This window comes from Pituophis catenifer, unplaced genomic scaffold (assembly GCF_029215685.1).
Source record: "Pituophis catenifer annectens isolate HBS135680 unplaced genomic scaffold, rPitCat1.0.hap2 SCAF_3, whole genome shotgun sequence".
NCBI classification, from domain to species: domain Eukaryota; kingdom Metazoa; phylum Chordata; class Lepidosauria; order Squamata; family Colubridae; genus Pituophis; species Pituophis catenifer.
Window position 1 is genome coordinate 108,088,003 of NW_027256883.1, and position 22,726 is coordinate 108,110,728.

Here is a 22,726-nt window from a genome sequence, read left to right on the forward strand (position 1 = left end):
TTCGTATTGGTTTCATGAACTCTGCCATCAAATATATTAATATTTTCCCAGAATAAAAACATGCAAAGCTGGGAAGAAGAAATCTATAATCAGCACTGGAATTTATTCAGTGAATGGATTGTTTCCAGAACAAAAAGTTGTTAAAAATATTTTGCATTTGTTTTCAGTTAGACCATGTCAATTCAAGGAGGCTCTATTAAATATTTGTCCTAAACCTTGTTTCCCTTGGGATATTGAATGTTGTCCAAACCTCATTTCCTGTTGGAATCAAGTTTATCAAATATTATCCTAAACATTGTTCCTTCCTCTCACTATGTTTCACTCTTTGCCTAGATTTGTGGGGAAAAGAACACTACAGAGGCATTGCTAGCAAATCACTTTGGAGAGATTACAACCTTAAATTCCATGAAGACTTGCAGAAGAGAGAGACAAAGAAAGAACAAAAAGCAAGCTGTTTGTAGAGTAAATGGGAAGATAGAACACATGAACCACCAACACCCCCCAAATTTGCAGAATTATCCTTTCAGCCTGGAACTCTTTTAAGCAGAAGGTAAATAGCCATTTGGAAGGAAGACTGTAATAGGGATTGGACTCATAGGGCTCTGGTCTATGAAAAGAGATTTTTGGCAAGTATTTTTTCTTTCTCCATTTCTGCACCAACCAAAAGTACCTCCTCTAAACAATTTCAAAAGTTAGTGTCCTTTTTTCACATTTTATTACATCATTTATTATTAAATATTTTCAGAGTATTCCAAAAAAACAAGTGTTGGATATTTATTGCTTCTTCATTCCAGAAAGAGTTCCAAATTTGATTCCTGGTTAAACTTGCATTTTTGAAAAATCTCCCTCCAAAACACATAAATTTTATATGACAATTAAACTGTGTTTTCTCCAATTATCATTTGATAAGTGTAATGTTTCAATAAAAAAGCCAGGATAGAAGAAATCTGGCTAAATTCATAGCCGTCTGGGTCTTTGCCAGTGGAATAGAAAACCACGTGAGGTTTTGCCTGTTCATTTAAAGCTCTCTGGACCTTGCTTGTCAGTGTCAATTTCCCTCCAGATACTAAAGGGACAGTTAGCTTGTTCTAGAAGACAGACACCAGGTAAGAACTGTTCCTTCTCTACTATACTTTTTCTCTTCAAAGCAGCTCATCCTGATTAAAAGAAAACAAGTCTAGAAAGAGAGACAAACAATTCCTGTTTGATGGAAATAGCAGGCAAATGCACAAAACAGTTAAAATTTGTCTCTTACTTACATGTGCATGCACACTGCTAGATGAATTGAAAGCTTCCCAAGATCCTGGTGTCTCTGTATTCATCTGATGTGATTCAATTTAGATTGTAAAGACAGCATTGGAGAAAGGATTATAACTCTTTTTATTTCATTCAAAATCTGAGCCCTCTACAGCTGTTCTAATTAAAAACAGACACAATTTTCCAAAGTTATGGTTTATTTAACTCAATTTCATTTTTTTTTCTTTTCCTGAAGCTAATGCATAATTGCTGACTGTGCTATATGGTAATAAATCAAATTCATATGTATCTGATTCAGGCAGCCTGAAAAAAAAGTATTGCAAAGTTTGACTAGATGATATAACAATAATGAATAGCAAAGCCCTATATTTAATCTTAACCCAAAGTAGTATATCTAAGATATGAGCTGTAGAATTCTTTCTTGCAGACTATTTTATTGAATATTTCTGTATGCTTTTCCTCTTCCTTCCCCATATACCTGATTTTGGTCAATTAATATTTAGCATTTCTTAGATACAAAACTTGAATGAGTATAGCAATAAACATTTCATGGATTCATTCATACTAAGTATTATAAGTTGCCATGGTTAATGGAAGTGCATATCAGGATGTCTTGTAAGTCTACTTCTAAAAAGAAAGCTAGGAGAACAGCTGCATCAGAACAATCCTATTCATTCCATGTGTGCAGACATGTAAGTGGATAGATATCCTTGCCTCACATTCTTGAGTGTCAATGGCAATGAGTCTATATGTGCAAAAAGTTCTTCCACTGTACATTGGACCTATGATTACTATGAGCATGAAAATGGCAAGGGGAAGTTGGCATAATATTCTTCCTCTTTAATGCATTCATTCCATTTATCTTTCACTGTTCTAATGGAATTGAAATTAGTTTTTCTAATCTAGTAAAGCTAGCTGCAATGTATTTCCATTGCTTAATGGCTGGCTTCAGACTCCGTTTTAACCTCTATTTTTGTTGCATGATCCACAGTGTATCTGTTAGTATAATACACAAAAGCAAACAAACAACATTATGCTTTAGAGCAGGGGTGTCAAACTCGTGTTGTCATGGTGTCATCACATGACATATCAGGACTTTTTCCCCCTTCACTAAACCAGGCATGGGCGTGGCCAGTGCATGACGCATCCAGCCCATGGGCCGTGAGTTTGATAGCCCTGCTTTAGAGTAATGTATGCCCAGTTGGGATATGAATACTAGAAGAGCAAAAATTTTTGAGCTATTAGTGCCTTGGGCAGGAAAAAAGGGGCAGGAAAAAAGGGGCAGGAAAGAGGTAGGAGAATTGGAAAAACATTGCATAAAAGGGCTAAAAAAATAAAAAAGACGGTCAGATAAATGAGTGCACAATAGTAACATGGGAAGAAATGTGTAAAAAATATAAGTGGAGACCTATGATGTACACAAAAAGAAGGAGGAAGCCAAGCTTTCTATTATTGCAGAAAGAAGAGAAAGTGGATACCCTGACTCAGGTTTGGATTAGTCTCTCACTTTCTTTCCAATCTGTTTACGTGATGCTTATTGAATCCACATTGTGATTTGGAGGTCACTTAGTCTTTGGAATGACATTACAAATCACATGGTGGATTGGTGTCAAGGCTGTTTAAGAGTTTCCTTGAATACTTTGGAATGCCACCTAAAATTCTCCTTGTGGAAATCTAATTGAGGCTCTTAAAATTCCATTCATCACTCTCAAGCTCTGAGAGTTGCATCCAATGATCTGGAGTGTCCTCTTGCCTTTCCACATTACCTGGGTTCATAAGTGGCCCTTTGCTCAAAATAGCCTTTATAAAATCTATCCACAGATATCAGAAATACCTGCATCAGACTGGCCACTTAGAGCATTCCTGAATTAATTTGTTCTGCCTTTCATTCTCATATCGCTGCCTCTCATCATGGCCACCCCCACTTATACATTCAGCCAATAGAAGAAAGAGCGAGAGGAAAAGGGGACGTCAGAAAATAAGAAGGGATGACCTACTCACAAATGGAAATAAATAAATCAGGAAAAAACATCTCTTTTGATAGAAAAGAACTAGAAGCACAGGGAGATGAAGTGATTGGATTTCCCCCGCCTATTTGCGAAGTTTTTTCTTTATATAAAACCTCAACGCTTCTCAAACTGCAGTGCCACTCTTAGTATTTGGTTCTTTCTCCCTGATTCTCCAAATATGGCAAAGAATTTTTAAAGTCTTATTTTTCTGATTTTCCATTTATCTTAACTCAAGTCAAATTAAAGTTTTCATATTCTGCAGATTCCTTGACAGGCAAAGTATCTGTGTTTCCCAAACCTCTTTCCAGTTGACCATCTGTGATTAGCTAAAGATGTCCAGAGTATGAGGTTCAAATCACATTAATTATGTGCAAGATCTGTTAAAGGATGGAAGGGACAGAAGAGGAAGAAATTGAAATTATCTGGGCAAAGGGGAAAGGATCTGAACTTTTATGAAGCATAGGTCCATGCTTAAAGCATGGATTCAGTGATCTTTTAAAAATCATGGTGTTTCTGGCAAAAGTAGGCATTTCGCCTTATTGAGCGCTTTGTATTAATAGAATTTGTTAAAAGGAAATTCCTAAGATAAGTTTTATAATTTCTACCCATTATTAATATAACAAACTGGCAAAGATACTATGTTGAGTTAATAACATTTATTGGAGGCCTTTAGATTTGAAGGAAGGATCTGAACAGGGATCCCCTGCCCTCAAAGAATTATCCTGATCATTCTGTATTGTAGGGATCATGTCAAAGAGAGTAGCAGTTGTTGGTTCTGGAGTAACTGGGCTGACATCCATCAAAGCTTGCCTGGAGGAAGGACTTGAACCCACCTGTTTTGAGCAAAGCAATGACATTGGTGGCCTATGGCGATTCACAGTAAGTAGATAAAAAAATTTTAATTGCTTTCTTATAGAAACAAGTATAATATGCAGGCAAAGTTTGAAAAATTGGAGTTTTGAAATCCTCTTAGGAATTTTCCTCTTCAAAAGAGAAAGAATCCTATAAAGAGTATTTCTCTAAATCTGACAGCAATCCTACCGGTAGGAAAAATGTAGCTGTGTAAAACTTTTTATGAATTGAATTTGTATCTCTTAAACAGCATTCTAACGGCATATGCAGATAAGATGGATAAAAAAAGTTAAGATGGCCATAACTACATGGTTGAATTCTCACCCTGTTTATGTGGATTGGATATATGATCGACATAAAAAAGTGTAAAGCCTCTCTTATCAACATTGATCGATAATTGATCGATTATGCACTATTAAGCCATTATTTACCCTTAGTCAACCACATAGATACGTCTGCTCCATGATGATCTGTCACTAATCTGATCTTTCAGGTCTTCATCATCACACAGTAATACTTGCTCAAAAATTCCCAGTAAATACTCCCTCACTAGGCAAATCTGCCTGGAGACCTACTAGCATAAAAATATTGCCTCAAAATAAGATCACTTTTTATTTTCAGTGTTACAAAGGTTTAATGCATCTTTCTCAACATTGCAAGTCAGCTAATGTCCTAGTGTTTAATCAATACCACCTATTATTACTGACCATTACCAATGAAATATTCTATCTAGACTCTCATCCAGAATTGAATATATGACTGTATACTATGAGTTACTTGTTGCCTAGTGTGCTTTTTAAAACAAATATTTTCTCCGATCACTAAGAGTACTATAAGTAATCCTCCATATTATTTCTAAACTACTTTTTATAGTTAAATAGCTTTCCATCTGAAGGAAAGAGATTCTCTTTTAGGTAGTCTGTGTTTTCCATACATCAAATTTTCAATTTCTGAAATTTTTTTTGCATAGTTAAATGAAACACAGCTCAGGTTCTTGCAATTTTGATGGTATAGTTTTGGATAGATTTTGTTCTAAGTTCATAGGAAGAATGCAGATAAATGTGAGCAATCAGCTCAAGTCAAAAGTTAGGCCTGCGATCAATATTTGTTCAGAATGCAGAATGAAGCCTGGCTCTTGTTCATTGTCGAGAATTGATGTTAGAGATACTTAAAGAACCAGTATTACATATCATACATGGTGGCTTTCTGTGTAGAGAATATTGGAGAAAAGGTTATTTTTTATATTCTTTAGGAAACTGTAGAGGAGAGAAAAGCAAGTATCTACAGGTCACTCACCAGTAATTCCTCCAAAGAGATGAGCTGCTTCAGTGACTTTCCAATGCCGGACAACTTTCCAAACTTTCTGCACAATACAAAATTCCTGGAATATTTGCGACTGTATGCAAAACATTTTGATCTACTAAAATATATCAGATTCAAGGTGAGTAGAATTGAATTCCCAAGTGGCCTTATGGACGTATCATACAAGCACTGTTTAAATCACTGTTTTTAAACTTGGCAACTCTAAGATTGTGGATTTCAACTACCAGAATTTTCCAGCCAGCATTTGAAAAACACTGATTTAAATAAAAGAAAATGGAAATCATCTCTGGTATAGCAGTAAGCATAATGTATATCTCAGAGGACTACACAACATGTGTATTGTACATTGAAATACATTGACATATATACATATATATAATTTATATTTGCTGATAAAGAAATAAAGAGAGACTAGTATAGATCTATTTCAAGCTATTTAGCTCTCATCAGCTAGCCATACCCTTACTCGGATTCGAACTTGGGCTACCTGCATATTAGGCAGTTGTATTAACCTCTGAGCCACAAGTTCAGCTTGAACCATGGGAGAAATTAAGTGTTTTTCTGTTGAAGCACCTGGTTAACCCCCAATATGGGAGGGAGCATACTGCTTCCCTTTCGCCTTTCAGCTCCAATCCAGGAGTCCTCAAGCAATCGCATGCACGACAAACCATTTTATACCAAATTATATTTGCTGATAAAGAAATAGCTTGAAATAGATCTAAACTAATCTCCCTTTATTTCTTTATCAGCAAATATAAATTTTGTATAAAATGGTTTGTCGTGAATGCGACTGCTTGAGGGCTCTATCCTGACTGGGAAACTTCCCAATCTAGAGTAATTCCACTTAATCTAGTTTATCTATCTAATTACCCTAGTGGTAAAGGCACCAGACTAGAACTCAGGACACTTTAAGTTCTAGTTCCACTTTAAGCTTAAAAGCTAGCCAAGCCACTCTCTCTCAGCCCAACTTACCTCACAGGTTTGTTGTTATTGGGGAAATAGAAGAAACTATTAGGTTTGTTCACCATCTTGAGTTATTTATAAAAACAATAAAGACAGGATAAAAATAAATACAGGTAGTCCTATGCTTATGGCTGTAATGGAGCCTGCCCATTACAGTTGCAAGTTACAATGGTCATTAAGAGAAATGTCAAGCCTACTGGGCTCCCCTCCATCCCTGCTCTCCCAAATGAATCATTAAATGAATGTACAGATTATTAGGTGGAGAACTGGGTGCCTCAGGGGTGGGGCAGACCCTTGGAGGCCTAGTGCAGACTCAGGTCCATCTGCTCCAGGCCTCTCCCACCCTTGAGAGACTTGATGCTCCCTGTCCCTTGGAATTCCCCCAGGCCGAGTCCTGCTAGCAAGCTGGCCTTTAAGCCACGCAACAGAGCCTAAAGGAGCTATCAACGCAGGGAGGAAAGTTATAGCTTGTAGGCCTTAGCCAACTGCCCATCCAGCCATCTGAGGGACCACTCACTTCTAGGGCCAAGCAGCATCCAACTTACCTTTATTTTTTTGCAGAGGAGTCCAGGCCAGGGGAGGTGAGGTGAGGCTTTTGTTGCAGAGACCGCCAGCCTTATGCCAACCTTATGCTAATCTTCTAGCAAGTGGTACTTCTCAAGAGACTGTGGGAGGCTCTGTTTTTTAAGGAGGCTCCCTTTGTTAGAGGCTCTGTTATTTTTAAAAAGGTCCTGTGAGTTTGCTCCCTAGTGTCTCAGTAATTTTTTCACAGTGACTCTCATTCCCAAAATGTGCACTGCTGCAACACCCAAAAGTCTCTGCTTCCTCCAGTCCACAGGAAGAATGATTGGTGTACCGTATTTATTCCTCATGGCAGGTGACATTTAGAGATAAAACAAAGCAAGGGGAATTCACCTTAATTTGTTCCACATAAAATCTGTAAACACAACTCCAACCGATCAGTCTTGTCATTTCTCCTGGCTGAAGAAATGCACATTGAACATGGCAATTGTATAAATCCCAGACTTGTTCTTTTAACTTCATTCAAGGAAACAAAAAGAGACAAGCTATTTCAGCAGCCAACAATTACTGTATATAATAACTGTGTCCTTTCTCTGTTTATATATTAGTCTCCAGTTGTCCGTGTAGAAAAATGTCAAAATTTCTCTACCACTGGCCAATGGAATGTGACTATAGAGAAAGATGGAAAGCAGGAATCCTTCACCTTTGATGCTGTCATGGTCTGTACAGGACACCATATAGAAGCATATACTCCACTGAATTCTTTTCCTGGTATGGCTTGGAAATGTTTTTGCAAATGTTTAGAAATAGCACATTCTAGTCCCGGGATCCAGCTATTGGGGATGAGATGAGTTTTGTAACATATCCTTTATGTCCAGTTGTGCAAACAAAATGATGAAAGTAAATCATGTAATATTCTTTATTTTTATATAATAGCAAGCTCACATTTTGACTTCTTTAAAGAGGGAAGGAATTGAAATTCTACATGGAGGAGAAAGGACCAGAATCTGGTATATTAAAACCAATTTCTTGCAGCCTAAAATTATTGTACTATAGTTGTGGTTTGCTTCGTGGCAGGTTTGGAAAAGTTCAAGGGGAATTCATTCCACAGCCAAAATTACAAGGATTCAGAAGGATTTGAAGGGAAGACTGTTGTGATAATTGGAATGGGAAATTCAGCTGCTGACATTGCTGTGGAGATCTGCAAGAAAGCAAAGAAGGTAAAGTGAGAGTAGGTTATTTGGGGGAGGTTATAATATTTCTTTTGCAGCAGGCCCAAAGCATGAAAGTAGATGACTCAATTCGAAAAGAACATTCATGCACGCACACAAGAGAACAGGAATAGGGGGAGTGAAAGTGATACAGAAAAAATTGCATACCATATTCCTGGTTTTGGTTTTTTTTTTACAAAAACAAATGGTTAGAAGGGATCCTTGAAACAAGAGTAACATGATAGCGGATCATGCATCCATCAGTTTCTTACAAAAAGAAAAAATTCCCTAGGCCTTCTCTGCATTTCTTGAATTGTAGAATCCATTTGCCAAAACATAAAATCCAATCTAGTTATTGGAAAGCAAAACAAATTCATTCCTGACTTCATCAAAACCACCTGAAGTGGATAAGTGATTTCACTTTTCAACTGTGCAAACACTTTGACTCATGTAATAATTCTGGAATAAACTCAGAATTTGCCAGATTAAAATAATCCCACCTATTTTGTACCCGAATGGATTATCAAGGAAGGGAAGATAATTCCCCTTCTATTTCAGTGTGCCAGAAAACAGATAAACCACAGAAAAAATAATGCAAACAAATGAGTTTTAAATGTCTCGGGACAAACACCATAGAAAAAGGCAAAAGTGATTTGTCAAATTCAAATGAATGATATTCCAGCCCAAGTTTCAATTTTTTGAATAAGATGTACTGCTTTCATCACAAATTTCACATATTTTGAAATTTGTTACAACAGTTGAATATTATGACCTTCATTAGAACCAGATAAACTTTACAACTTTCTAAGTGTTTGAATTACTAAGAAAACTATTTCAAGCTAATTTAATGGTAAAGGTATTTTCAAAGAGCTAAGGATGTTTAAGATCTCTGAGCATTCACTGAACTTATAGCCACATTAAGTGCTTTTCATTTCTGAGCTTTAAGGTATTAACATTTTCTTTTCTCAGATCTTTGGATTTTCTTTGGACACTGAAATCTCAACGGAGTAAAAAATGAGTCTCTATCCTTCTTTCCTCAAATTTGCTAGATTTTATGTACTTTGCCCTATTCTCTGACTTGGTATCATGGTTCTGTAGTATTTTTATTTTCATCTTTTATTTGGATAGGACATATCCACTAGGTGGGACATATTGGAATCCCACACCTCTACCAGCAAAGCACAAAATTACAATATAATCAAGAGTTAAAATCTATAGTACCCCTAGTGTACAGCATGAGTTTGAAGTGTATGCTAAAAAAAGCTGTTTCTTTGAGAATCAAAACAATAATAACACCTCTAATTATAAATTAAATGATTAAAAATAACAGAAGACTATAGAAAAGTTCATACTTATAGAGTGGGAAACGATCATGAGAGCATCATGTACCTATACTCAAATGTTGTAGTAGACTAAGGAAAAGAAAGTTGGTTTCAGGAAAAGGATAGCATCAAAATAGATATCTTCAACCCTTCTCTTGTGGTTATATAGGTAGTCCTCAGTGCCAGGGGAGGCACCTGGGTGATGAGTCGAGTATATGACAATGGCTATCCCTGGGACACCATCTATCACACTCGCTTTCTTAATTTTATCCGAAATTCTATCCCATGGTTTCTTTTGAAATGGATGACAGAACAGAAGATGAATCAATGGTTCAATCATGAAAACTATGGCTTGGTGCCTCAAAACAGGTATATGAGGAGAAATGTATATTTGTCATGAGACTGTCTTTATAGTTATTGCTAGTTATTACAACAATCATTTGAAAAATTAGTAATTTAACCTTAAAGCTAGTCAAGGTTTTGAATTGTGCTGAATTTTGTCTCCTGTACCATTCTGCAAAACTAAGCAAAATTGAATTAGTATGTCGCTTAACATAAATTATTATAAGTAAAGTTAAATAATCTTTGACTATCAGTATTAGCTTCCATTTATTTCTATTTTGAAAAACCATATGCAATTCCCACTTTAAAACTCAGGTGTCTGTAAAAATATGTTTCTTACTGTGTCAGCCCTGGAGGCCATCTTTTTCTTTGGATCTTCAGGGCTGCCGCACTTAGTGCTGTGGGAAACTGGGAGGGGGGATTGCGTGGAGTTGCAGAGATAGCTAAACATAATATTCTTTTCTCTGAGAGCCAAGGACATTCTGCCTGCACCTGGAGCGACATGACTGGAAGGTATCTCCAGTTGGGACGGTGCATTGACTGGCCCTGCACCCACATGATGGTCATGTGGGTGCAGGGGAAGGGACTTGGACTTTCTTTTGGGTGGGGAAAACCTGGAAGCTTTTAGATTTGGGTTTTCCTAGATGTGCCAATATGACATCTCTAATAAAATGGAACTTTGAGGAACCCTAACAGTGTCTTCATGGATCACTTTTGTTGCCTTGCTGATCAGGGTTCTGACCAATGCTCTAATGAAAACATGAATCTCAAGCCGAGGTTCAAAAGAAATCCAGTTATTTATTAGGAGCGTCATGTCGGCATGTACCAAGTGAAGCCAACTGTTAGGGTTCCAAGTAACACCCTCAACGAAAGAAGACTCCAAGGCTACTTCCTCAAAGTACCATTTTATTTTTATTATGCTTTGTTTTGATTGAGGTGCAATCTCCCCGATACAGCTGTGAGGCTTGATTCCCCATCCCCCTGCCGTGCACATGTGCAGGGGCTGCATGCACTTTGCATTTTGAGGGTTCAGGCACACATGTGCACATTTGTGCATTTGCACGCACGCTTTGGCACTTAAGTCCGGAAAAGGTTAGTCATCACTGCCTTAGAGTATGTAGGAGAAGCAAGTGTGGTGTCTTTCAATGACTTAATAGTCTTCCAATTGTCTTAATTGCAAGTGTATTTATATACTACAGTTGTGTAGGAAATCAGGCTACTTTATGTGGGGAAATCAAGCCTTCAAGTGTCTAGTTTCCACTTTCAAGGTTTTTGTTTCTTTTTTTTAAAAAAAGGAACATTAACAACATATGCATTTTCTCAGGTATGTACAGATGCAGGTTTGAAATAAATAGTGATTCATACCTATGCAGGGACAAAGCGAGAAATATGTTTTAAAAACTTTTAAAAAATGTTTTATCTTTTCAACAAATCCCTCCCATCTCTACTTACAGAATTAAAATGGGAGAAAATGTTGCAAAACAAATTTGAAGTTCCTCTTCCTATTTTCCCCATAACAACAAGTCTATGAAGTTTATTGGGCTAAGACCGTGATGACAAGCCTATAGCACACGTGCTGGAAGTGGCACGCAAAGCCATCTCTCAGGGCATGCCAGCCATCGCCCGTTGCTCTTCCGGGTTCCAGCTCGCACATGTGTGCCCACCAGCTGGTCTTCACGTGTGCTAGAGCGCCAGAAACTGGAAGAGTAGCTCCCTGGTGTGCATCCACCCACTGGGTAGCTGAGCTTTTGGTTTCCGGCATGTGCATGCATGCCAGGGAACTGCTTTTCCAACTTCCGGCACACCAGCGCATGCGCACTAAGGAGTTGCTCTTCTGGTTTCCGGTGCTCGCCCCCCCCCCCCACGTGCGCACGCTCCCACTTCGTTACTTGGTGCTGAAAAGGTTTGCCAATACTGGGCTAAGAGGTTGTGACTGCCCTAAAGTCACCCAGCAGGCTTTCATGCCTAAGGCAGGACTATAACTGACAATCTCTTGGTTTCTAGCCTGATGCCTTAACCACGAGACTGAACTGGCTCTTTTCAAATTTTTAATTAATTTTCAATTAAACATTTTACAATTTAAAATTAAGTTTAAAACTAGTTTAGAAGAAAAATGGGAGATGTCATCAAATTTTAGTGGGGAAAGCCATTTTTTATAGTGTGAGTTGTTATAAAACTGAGGAGCAATGATGTTAGTATAGATTGGCTTAAGAAAACTAGAATGAGTTCCTGAGGGAAGATAATGTTTACCTTCTGGGAAATGCTCTTCTCTTCATTGAATATTACAAAATTGAATTCTACAAAGTATTATGAAAAGTCAACTGGTGATAATATATGTTTTCCATCTATTGTTTGGTACATATTAGGTACTTGATGAAAGAACCAGTGTTCAATGATGACCTGCCAAGCCGTATCCTGTGTGGATATGTGAATGTGAAACCACTTGTCAGGCAATTCACAGAAACCTCAGCCATATTTGAAGATGGGACAGTGCTGGAGAATGTAGACATTGTCATCTTTGCAACAGGCTATAGTGTTACATTTCCTTTCCTGGACAAATCAGTCCTTGAGGTAGAAGATAATCGTGTCCCACTGTATAAACATGTCTTCCCTCCTCATCTGGAGAAGCCAACCTTGGCTGTTATTGGTCTCATCCAGCCCCTTGGGCCTATTATACCCACTTCAGAACTGCAGGCACGCTGGGCTACAAGAGTCTTCAAGGGTAAGATTATAAAGAGAATGAATATTTTATATAAAATGATGCCAATAGTGGGCATCCTGACGTGCAGAGTATAGAGGGATAACATGCTGACTTAAAAACCTTGAAATCCAAAATTTGATACAGGATAATAATAAAACAAAATGAAGAACACTATACTTACTCAAGGTACATGTAGCCCTGAAATTACAACCATTTGTTTAATAATAGTTCAAAGTTACAATGGCTTTGGTAAAAATGACTCATGTCTTCTACTCACACTTAAGACCATTGCAACATCCTTGTGGTCATGAGATTGCAATTCAGGCATTGGAAACTGGCTCACATTAACAATGGTTGCAGTCATGTAATTGCCATTTGCAATCTTTTTTGTTGATTTTCAACAAAAAAATGACAAAAATACCAATTGGAGAAGCTGAATTTGCTTAACGACCATATGATTTGCTTAATGTCTAGATGATTCACTTACTGTCTTGAGTAAAAATTGTTGCAAGTAAGGTCCATCTCGACTTACAACCACAAAAATTGATTACAAACATTCTGGTCTCAATTATGGTCACAAGTCAAAGACCAACTGTAATATATATTATTTACTTATATACAAACCAGAATTTATTTGAAGTTGATAAACCACCGTTTGAAACATTGGTTTGCTGTTGGCTTTTTGATAACAAGTACAGTTTAAAGGTCCACCAAAGTTGCAGCCTTTTTACTTCTAATACTTATTAAATATAATTTAATTGATATTTAAGTTTATTTTTTCTTAGCAATTTTTATTTTATTCAAAAAAAGTTAAAATATAAAACTCAAAGAAATTTAAAAACAACAACAAACAAAAGACACAAAGCATGCAAGACATTAAAAAGTGCTTTAAAAAGGAAAAGAAAAACCCCCATCACATATACACATATTATCCCCCCCTAGGTTGAGTATTGATTAATACATGGCTACACTATTAGTTCCAAACCCTTGTGAAACAGATCCCCCAATTTTTAAAAAACTAATAAATCTGTTTGCAAACAAAATTCTTACTGTTAACAGTAAGCACAATAATAATGAAAAGGACAATATTAGAGTTTCAAAATCCTCTGTTAACAAACTGTTATTGTAATCAATTTGTAGAAAATTTACCATGGCATCTTATTTATCCCAAATCATCCCCAAAATTAAGAGTAATTCATCCTGGATCAAATATCCACATTTGTTTCTTGATTCCATATTTATCAGTTGTTGTCTAGTTAAATATAATACATTCAATCTCCACAATCAGTCTATTTTTTTTTTTTTAATTTGATTTATATGCCGCCCTTCTCCAGAGACTCAGGGCGGCTTAAAATGCGTTAAGCAATAGCCTTCATACTTTTGTATATTTTATACAAAGTCAGCTTATTGCCCCCACAAACTGGGTCCTCATTTCACCTACCTTAGAAAGGATGGAAGGCTGAGTCAACCTTGAGCCTTGGAGAGATTTGAACCAGCAGAAATTGCAGGCAGCTGTATTAATAACAGGGTGCGTATACCACTGTACTATCAAGGCTATCTTCCTAATAAAGTCTAGATAAAAGTGATTTTCAATTAAGCGTAATCAATCCATTCCCTAATCTCAGCTAGTCCTCCTACGAAAAACCAATTTGTCACTTTTCCACATCAGACTTCTGCTATTGTAAACAAATGCACACTTGAAGTTCAAAGAGATGTATGGAATCAACTCAGTTCTCTGTACAATCAATACTCTTTGATCTACAGATTTCAAATCAGATTCCTCCAAAGCTACACGCCTCCGAATATTTTCCAAGACCATTATCATCCCATCAAACTTTTTAAAAAAGCTTTCAACTAAAAGTTGTATGGTGCCAAAATGTCTTTTCTGAGATTTCAGCCACTGCTTCTCTGTCCTCTGAAACATTGTTGCTCTATGAAACTTAACCAGAGAACAAAGAAGCTGATTTCGATAGATTAAAAAAAATTAAAAAGAAACAAACTTCAAATATTTTGCAAATTAAAAAGGAACAAAAAACCTTGTGGTGAGAGTCCAAATTAATGTAAATAAATGAAAACACTTCATAATCCACAAGCACACTTGTGGATTATGCACAAATTTACATACTGAAAACAAAAGTTATTTAGAACAACAGCATAAATCAAAGGAAAAAGAAAAAAGAGAACAGCTAAAGCCCAGAAGGGGGTTGAAATGAATTAGCATTCAGCCAGCCGGTCTACTTTTAAAGAGAAAAAGCAAAATAAAAATTCAAAAATTGAAATTAAAATGGAAGCATGCTTAAAAAAACCTGAAATGCCAGCAGGAAGAGATGGATGTCCAAGACTTTTTGACCACTCCCAAAGGGAACTGGAATCTTCAAGGTCCCCCTTCCCAAATGGGTCCACAGCTGTCCCAAAGTCATATTGGGTCATTCCTAAATGCTCCTATTCAAATCCAGGGAGCAGCACTGCCAAAGAGCCACTCTAGCCCTGCCTGCCCTGGCCCTCTCAAAGTCTCCACCGCCCCCAAGATGCCCCATTCTCCACTTTCCATACCTTGGGTCCAACAGGCCTTTTTCCCACTCCCATCAGGTCCCCTCAGGTTATAGACCTGATTCCCACCCCACTCCTCCTCCTCCCTTATCTTTTGAAGAGCTCCAAGGCCTTCCAGAGTACTGGAATCAATTGTTTCTTTACACATCAACATGGCAAGGATAGGCCACAGTCATAAACTCTGGTCATGACATGGTAGAGTTACCAGTTAGAGAATATGTCATTTTGAAACCAGGTTTGCACCATTGTTTTGGCAGATCTGATTTGTGTTTATGCTTCTCCCAGGCCTCTCATCAGATGTAGAGTTAGAGCTCCTCAGAAGTACAAAGAAAAACCAATCAGGATTGGCCAATCAAGACAGAATTTTATATTTATTGGCAAATTTGGCTTGTTCTACCAATCCTGGTTAAAAGAACACATGGTTTAATCTGGGACATATGAACAGTGATGGGCTGCAACCAGTTTAACAACTGGTTCAGTGAGCGCGGGCTTCATGCACATGCACGCTTAATGCACTTGTGCACAGCGTTCAAAATACAGCAATTTAAAGCTCAGCTGCTTACCTTCTAAGGCAGCCCCAGTAAGTAGAACAGCGGAGGCACGGAAATCAGCTGTACTGCACGAATCAGCTGAGTCAGAAAGAAGGAAATATAGGACAGCATAGGGCAGGGGTGGGGCCAGCTGATCGTCGGAACTACCAGTTCACCTGAACCAGTTCGAACCGGCAGCAGCCCACCACTGCATATGAACTCAGACACTAATCCTAAATTACTCAGTGAGCTTCATAATTTTCTCTGGTTCTCATCCAACAAGATTTTAGCCTAGGAAGCTAGTAATGACAGACTAGTGAATTTATGGCTGAAATCTGAAACATAATTATTGCTACTGTCAGGTGTGCTTCCTTCAAAGTCCAGGAAAGAATGATCCAAACTCCATTGTTTATAGAGAAAGGTACTTTTACTAGAAGATGAAGGGAACGCAACCAAAGGAAAGCAGAATCTAAGGCAATACGCACGAAAATTGCATATAGAAAGCATCCCCTCCCACTGTCCACCGTAAATCATCCAATCCAAAGGTCTCCCAGGGGTCAGATGGAAGCACACGTCTGGCAGCGTCATCAATCAGGAATGCCACGACCGTTGGCCCGACGGCAGCTTCAAAGAAACAGTCCGGTGGCTTAACTATCGGTTTTGTTTTCCTTCAGCACGCTTCCCCCCCCCATACTACCCAGGTCTCCCCCTCCCATTACTATGGCAGCCAAAGCAGAAAAGGTGGAGGCTGACAGCTACTATATGCCAGATTTTGAGTGATTTTGTATGTTCTAAAACAATAAGGGTAAAGAAGATAGAACAATAGGGATTCTTTCCATATTTTGATATCTTGGAAACAATTATCAGGAAAAAGAAAGGAAAAAGAAAGATACATAAACATATGACATACATAAAGAAGGAAAGGAAAAGGAAAGATATATAAACACAGAAACATATTAATTCCTTCCAATCATAAGCACTGAGTAGGTTTTAGCCAATAATAATGCAAGGCATGACAAAATTCTTGATAAGAAAGAGGCCTGTTTCTTTATAAAACAGTGTATACTGAAGCTTTGCAGAAGTTACCTTTATATATTCCTTAAACCAAGAAACATGAACTCTGGCTAAGATAAAAGAATAGCTGGTTAGAACAAGTGATGGCTTTTGCTTCCCTTTGTAGCCTGCCTACTTCACACAGAAGTCTATATTTCTCTCAGTTTTGTGCATCTTTAAAAATAAAAGAAGATGAAGAAAAAGAAAAATATCACAATCTTCCAGGTCTACAACTTTTAAACTTTTTCAAGCTCTGGAACTTGTTAGATAAAAGAAAAAAACTTGATATGGTAGTAAACAAGGTACTAGTGATAGAAAACTGGCTGAATTTGAGTGAACTATTTTTTAAAACCCTTAGACTCACAGAATCCCAAGGTAATTTTGCACTAACACACTTTACATTTGCAAACAAGGGTTTGTGTACTGTGGAGTACTTAACAATTAAGTGTCCTATGGTTTCTATGTGAGTAATTCTTCAATATGCTCTTTCTTGAGCAAATCAGAATACCTTATTCATTGATCTGATTGATTCTTCTAGTATCTTTTGCAACAATCCCAACTGTCATTTTTAGAAAATCCTGAGGTATAGCAATTTCAATACTCAGCATGTGATCAATGGAATTACAGCCACTGCAATAGGGTATCCCAAGGTTCTGTCTTTGGCCCAGTTCTTTTCGACATCTTCATAAATGACCTAGATGAGAGAATTGAAAGGGAGATCATCAAATTTGTGGATGACACTAAGCTGAGGGAAATTGGTAACACTTTGGAAGAGAGACTCAAGATTTGGGATGATCTTGACAGACTTGGACTAACAAGTTGCAAAAAGTGAAAAAAGTAAGGGCCTGCACAGGTACAGAATAGGCAATATCTGGCTCAACTGTAGTACTTGTGAGAAGGATCAAGGAGTTCTAGTGGATCACCGTTTCAGTATGAGCCAGCAGTGTGCTGCAGCTGTCAAAAAAGTCAATTCAGTTCTAGGCTGCACCAACAGAGGGATAGCATCAAAAGAAGTGATAATAACTCTAAATAATAAGGCTACAGTTACTTTGTCCAGTTCTGGCCACAATATAAAAAAGATGCTGAGACCCAGAAAGAATGCAGAGAACAGTAACAAAGATGATAAGTTTGTCTAGAGCCGTGATGGCGAACCTATGGCACGCGTGCCACAGGTGGCATGCAGAGCCATATCTGTGGGCAGGCAAGCATTGCCCTAGCTCAGCTCCAGCGCACAAGCGTGCTCTGGTCAGCTGATTTTCAGGCCTTCTGGGCCCACCGGAAGTCGGGAAACGGGGGTTGGGGAAGGCTGTTTTCGCCCTCCCTGGGCTCCAAGAAAGCCTCTGGACCCTGGGGAGGGCGAAAAACGGGCCTATTGGGCCCACTGGGCCATTGTGTGCCAAAAGCGGGGGAAGCGCGGGGTATCTGTATGTCATGCGCGCATGCACGGGGACGGGGCACATCGAATTATGAATGGGGGCAGATGCATGTGTGACCCCCCCTGCATTCCCCCCACACTTTTGGCATGTGATGGCAAAAAGGTCTAGAGCCTAAAGTGCAGGATGAACAGCTAAGGGTATGTTTAGCCCAACGAACAGAAGGATTAGGGTTGATAGCTGTCATCCAGTACTTGAGGGGCTGACATAGAGGCTGAACTTATGCTCCAACATATCTGAGGGTAGGACAAGAAGTAAAGGACAGAATCTCATTCAAGAGAGATCCAATCTAATTTCCTGATAGTGAGAACAGTTAATCAATGAAACAGCTTGCCTTCCAGAATTGTAGAATTGTGGATGCTCCATTGCTGCAGGTTTTCAATAAAAGATTGGACAATCAATCAGGATGGAATAAGGTCTCTTACCTTGGCCAAAAAGATACATTTAGGAAGCTCAAGAATGGATTGGACTCTTCTACTGTTGCTCCCTAATATTTATGGCTGTGAAATAGGAATTTTAGGATTAGAAGCCATTGATAACCCAATCCATCACAAATCTGGTCCACTTTTAAAACCATCTAAACTGCTGACCACCACCCAATGCAAGTGAATTTGACAGATTAATTGTATATAAGCTAAAATAATAAACCAATAAAGGAGAATATTTGTAGCTCAGGGTTGAAATGAGGGGTCTTTAGTGCTCTCTAAACTTTGTTGTTTTCTTGCAGACTGATGATATTAACTAACTGGGTAATGAAACTTCTGCAAGAAAACAACAAAGTTCTGAGAGCATCAAGGATCCTTCAAAATAGTAAATGACAGCAAAGGAAAGAATAAAAATGCCTGGTGCAGCTATATAAATTGTATTCCTAATTGTCCATGAAGTGATGGCAATGTATGTATATAGGTTTGTGTATGTGTTCATTGTTAGAATATAAAGATATTGTATGCTTGCCCTTTTAATCCTCATTTCTCCCCCCCAAAATTTCATCATTGAAGCAGTGAATGACTTTTCCATTTTTTAATTCAGAAGTACATTTTAAGTAAACACAGACAAAGGCATTAATACAGAGAGTATGGGAAAACTGAAGAAATGGTAAGAGGAAGTGATATTAAAATTTTCCTCTGCTACTGTCACCCACTTTACACGCTCTAAAAACAATGACATATAATCTCTCTATATTAGTTATCAAAATTATAAGAAAAAGTAGATGACAGTGGTAATGATTATAAAAACAATAGCAACCACATCCAAGAGGGCAAGAGTGAGTTATAAACCAATTAAGCTTATGCATGTGTATGCCTTATGTAAAATTGGAATGTACTATACTGAGATGACTATTCTGCTATGATGTCTTCTGAGAGGCTTAAATGACTTGTTCAGACTCAAACTCTCCCCCCTCCCCCAGGGTTAAGCCTTCTGCCTTCAGAGCGTTCCATGATGGCTGATACTATTAAAAGAAATGAGAAGAGGACTAAGTGGTAAGAGAACTCTCCTAGGCATTGGCATATGTGGAGATGATAAGGGGCAGTAAGTAATGAAACTTGTGTTGTAATGATTACAGTGCAAACATTGCCCATTATATATTTGCATGCAATATCATCATGCAAATAGAAGAAAACAGAAGTTGCCTTGTGACATCACAACACACATTTTGACATTTGGCCATCAGCATGGTTAGGACTGGATAGTTATATTCCTAAAGAACATTGATCTTCCTTATTTGGAGACACTTCTCCATCTTATAAAGTTTCCCAAATGGGAACAAATTTGAAGGGACTAAACATGATGATATGTTAATAATCTCTGCTATAGATCAGTGGGCTTTGATATTTTTAAATAGTTTAACTTGAGAGAAGTATCAGGAAACATGCTTTGGCATGGATTTATAACATTAAAATGTTATAATTATATTTATTTGCTAACCATGAGATAATTAAGAATGTTTTCATATCAATAATGTAAAACCAAATATCAGCAGCTTATCAGTTGATTAGTGAGGAGAGCTGGATAGTAGCATTATTAGTTGGTTTTCTTGTTTCAAGCTCTATTATCTAGACTTTTATTTAGTGACTATTTCTATTCGGACACAAAATGCTGCAGGGAAGAAAGAAAATACAAAATGTAGGATTGAGGGTTTTTACTTTTTAAAATAGGAATAGTCCAATCAAGTGATCAAAACATGGCATTTAAACATTATTTTTATTAACATTCCACAATATTTTAATTCACTTCGTACCAAGGATATGTGGTGAGTGGGAGGGGTAGAATTGACAATCTGCTGTTGGAAGGGGAATAATTATTTCCATCACAGAAACTCCTCTCAACTACTGTCTCTTTATTTTCCCCACCCACAAAGGTTTGGCACCAGCCGCAGTCAATCAATCCAAACCGATTTCATTGATTACCTGGACGAGCTTGCTGCAGCCTTGGGATCAAAGCCAGATCTATTCTCACTGCTGTTGTGGGATCCCATACTGGCTTGGGCCATGTTTTTTGGACCTTGCAACCCTTTTCAGTTCCGTTTGAAAGGGCCAGGAAAGTGGACTGGAGCCAGGGATGCCATCCTCACCCAGAGAGCGCGGATCATTAAACCCACAAAAACACGAGTTGTGAGCAGCTCTTCAAACCACACTCTGCTCTCCCTGTTCACAGCCATTGGTCTCCTTGGTATCTTGGCTGCATTTTTCCTTTTCCTTGTTCAGTACTGATGTCCATCCTAAAACATTAGTGACAATTGCTTATGCCAAAACCATGCTTTCTATTCCTCTAATGAGCACCATCACAGATTTATTATCTATTACACCTTATTTCTGTATGCTCACAAACATAAAAGAGGATCTTTTGAGCAACTTCCTGGGAAATTATGAACAAGGAAGAGATATGGAAAATGGGGGGATGCAAGAAAGAAAAAGCTATTTTTTTTTTAAAGAAAGGGAAGTAAACATGCCAAGTGCAGCTTTGGCATGTAGGTGCTCCTACAACATGCCTATTTTTCTGATTCCTTTTAACATTAGATAGCAGTGTGAATTGCAATTCATTCTTGAATTTAAAAAAAGGAGTAAATTTGGATTTCATACTTGAATCATAAAATGCTGTCCGGAACATGTCTGTTAATGTCTAAAGGCAGAAATATACAGTATATTTAATGAAATCCTGTGATATTCCTCTATGTGGCCTTGCTCAAGGAGCTTAGCTGTTATACAGAATTTGCCATCATGCTTGGTGTAGTATAAAGTGTGGCTTAATATTTTATGCAAATTCACCGAATTTGTCTTTATACAATAAATCATGGACCAATAAATAAAGATCTTTTACTTCTTAACTGAAAGAGTACAACATGTAGTGGGAACGAAAAGTTTAAAGAGGATGATTTTTCAATCACCTTCAGTAAGAGAATTTTCAGATTGTTGTGCAGATCAAAATGAGATGCGTGCACACCCATCAGATGACATTGTAGGTTTAAGCTTAAGAAAACAAGAAAATCCTGTTTTCCTGTGTTTCTCCATCAATTGGTTTTATACAGATTTTGTTTCCCTGTGCTTAATAGGTAGTCTCTGCCCTACTAGGAGTGTCATAGCTGGTCTGCCTCCCAACCCAAATTCTCCGATTATAGCAACATTGACTAGACTGGACAAAGGAACCAAATATCAAGAATCTTAACATGACAACATAAATAATTTTAAGGAGGCTGAAATCAGGCGTTATAGTGAGCAAAAACATGGGTTCATCAAATATTATTTCCTCTTCAGTTTCTCTAAAGAATTATTACTGGTCAGCAGCCAAATAGTAACTAGTTGCCAATTCTCTGGGCACAAGTATTGCTAAAAAGAATTACCAGTAGTACTTATTGACTGAAAGTTCATTACAAATAAATATGATCCATCCTCCCTGTTTCCCAATTTCCAAAAAGATCTGAAATACTCAGAACACCCCAGAATAGTTTTAAATGGAATAATTAAATTTAATCAAATCAAATCAGAGATTCTAGAAAGAGTGCAGAGAAGAGCAACAATGTTGCTAGGGGGCTGGAACTAAAACATATGATGAACAGCCATTCCCTGCAGGAACTGGGTATGTCTAGTCTAATGAAAAGAAGAACGAGGGGTGACATAATAGCAGTGTTCCAATATTTGAAGGACTGTCACAGAGGAGTCAACCTATTCTCCAAAGCACCAGAAGGAAGGACAAAAAGTAACAGATGGAAACCTATAAAGGAGAGATCCAATCTAGAACAAAGGAGAAATTTCCTGACAATGAGAACAATTAATCAGTGGAATGGCTTGCCTCCAGTGATTGTTAGTGCTCCATCACTGGAGGTTTTTAAAAAGAGATTGGACAGCCATTAGTCTGGAATGATATAGGGTCTCCTTCTTGAGCAGGAGGTTGACCTAGAGGACCTCCAAGGCCCTTCCATCTCTGTTATTCAGTATTTTGTAGAAAAATCTTGCCATCATAAAATCCTTTCAATCTGAAAATATTCAGGGTTGCTTTATCTGTTAAAAAAAACCCCTCAGAACAAAGTTCCATTGAACTATACAAAAGTATACAGTTTACTCCAAAACTTCAAAAAGATATAAAATGGTAAAGGAGGAAGGGATGGCCAAGAAACGGGAGATAGAAGAGAAACAATTGCAAGCTGAAGCTGACAATTAAGG

The 22,726-nt window shown here is 37.8% G+C and overlaps 1 protein-coding gene across 1 annotated transcript; it reads left to right on the forward strand.

The window, feature by feature from the left end:
- The first annotated feature begins 1,083 nt into the window (after positions 1-1,083).
- On the forward strand, positions 1,084-21,265 carry LOC139313756 (dimethylaniline monooxygenase [N-oxide-forming] 2-like). Its single transcript, XM_070939201.1, has 9 exons — positions 1,084-1,106; positions 4,009-4,145; positions 5,371-5,559; positions 7,535-7,697; positions 8,004-8,146; positions 9,629-9,828; positions 12,168-12,523; positions 19,477-19,549; positions 20,428-21,265. The coding sequence occupies exons 2-9, from the start codon at positions 4,014-4,016 to the stop codon at positions 20,777-20,779; spliced, it is 1,608 nt and encodes a 535-aa protein (XP_070795302.1). The 5' UTR covers positions 1,084-1,106; positions 4,009-4,013; the 3' UTR covers positions 20,780-21,265.
- The last annotated feature ends 1,461 nt before the right edge of the window (positions 21,266-22,726 follow it).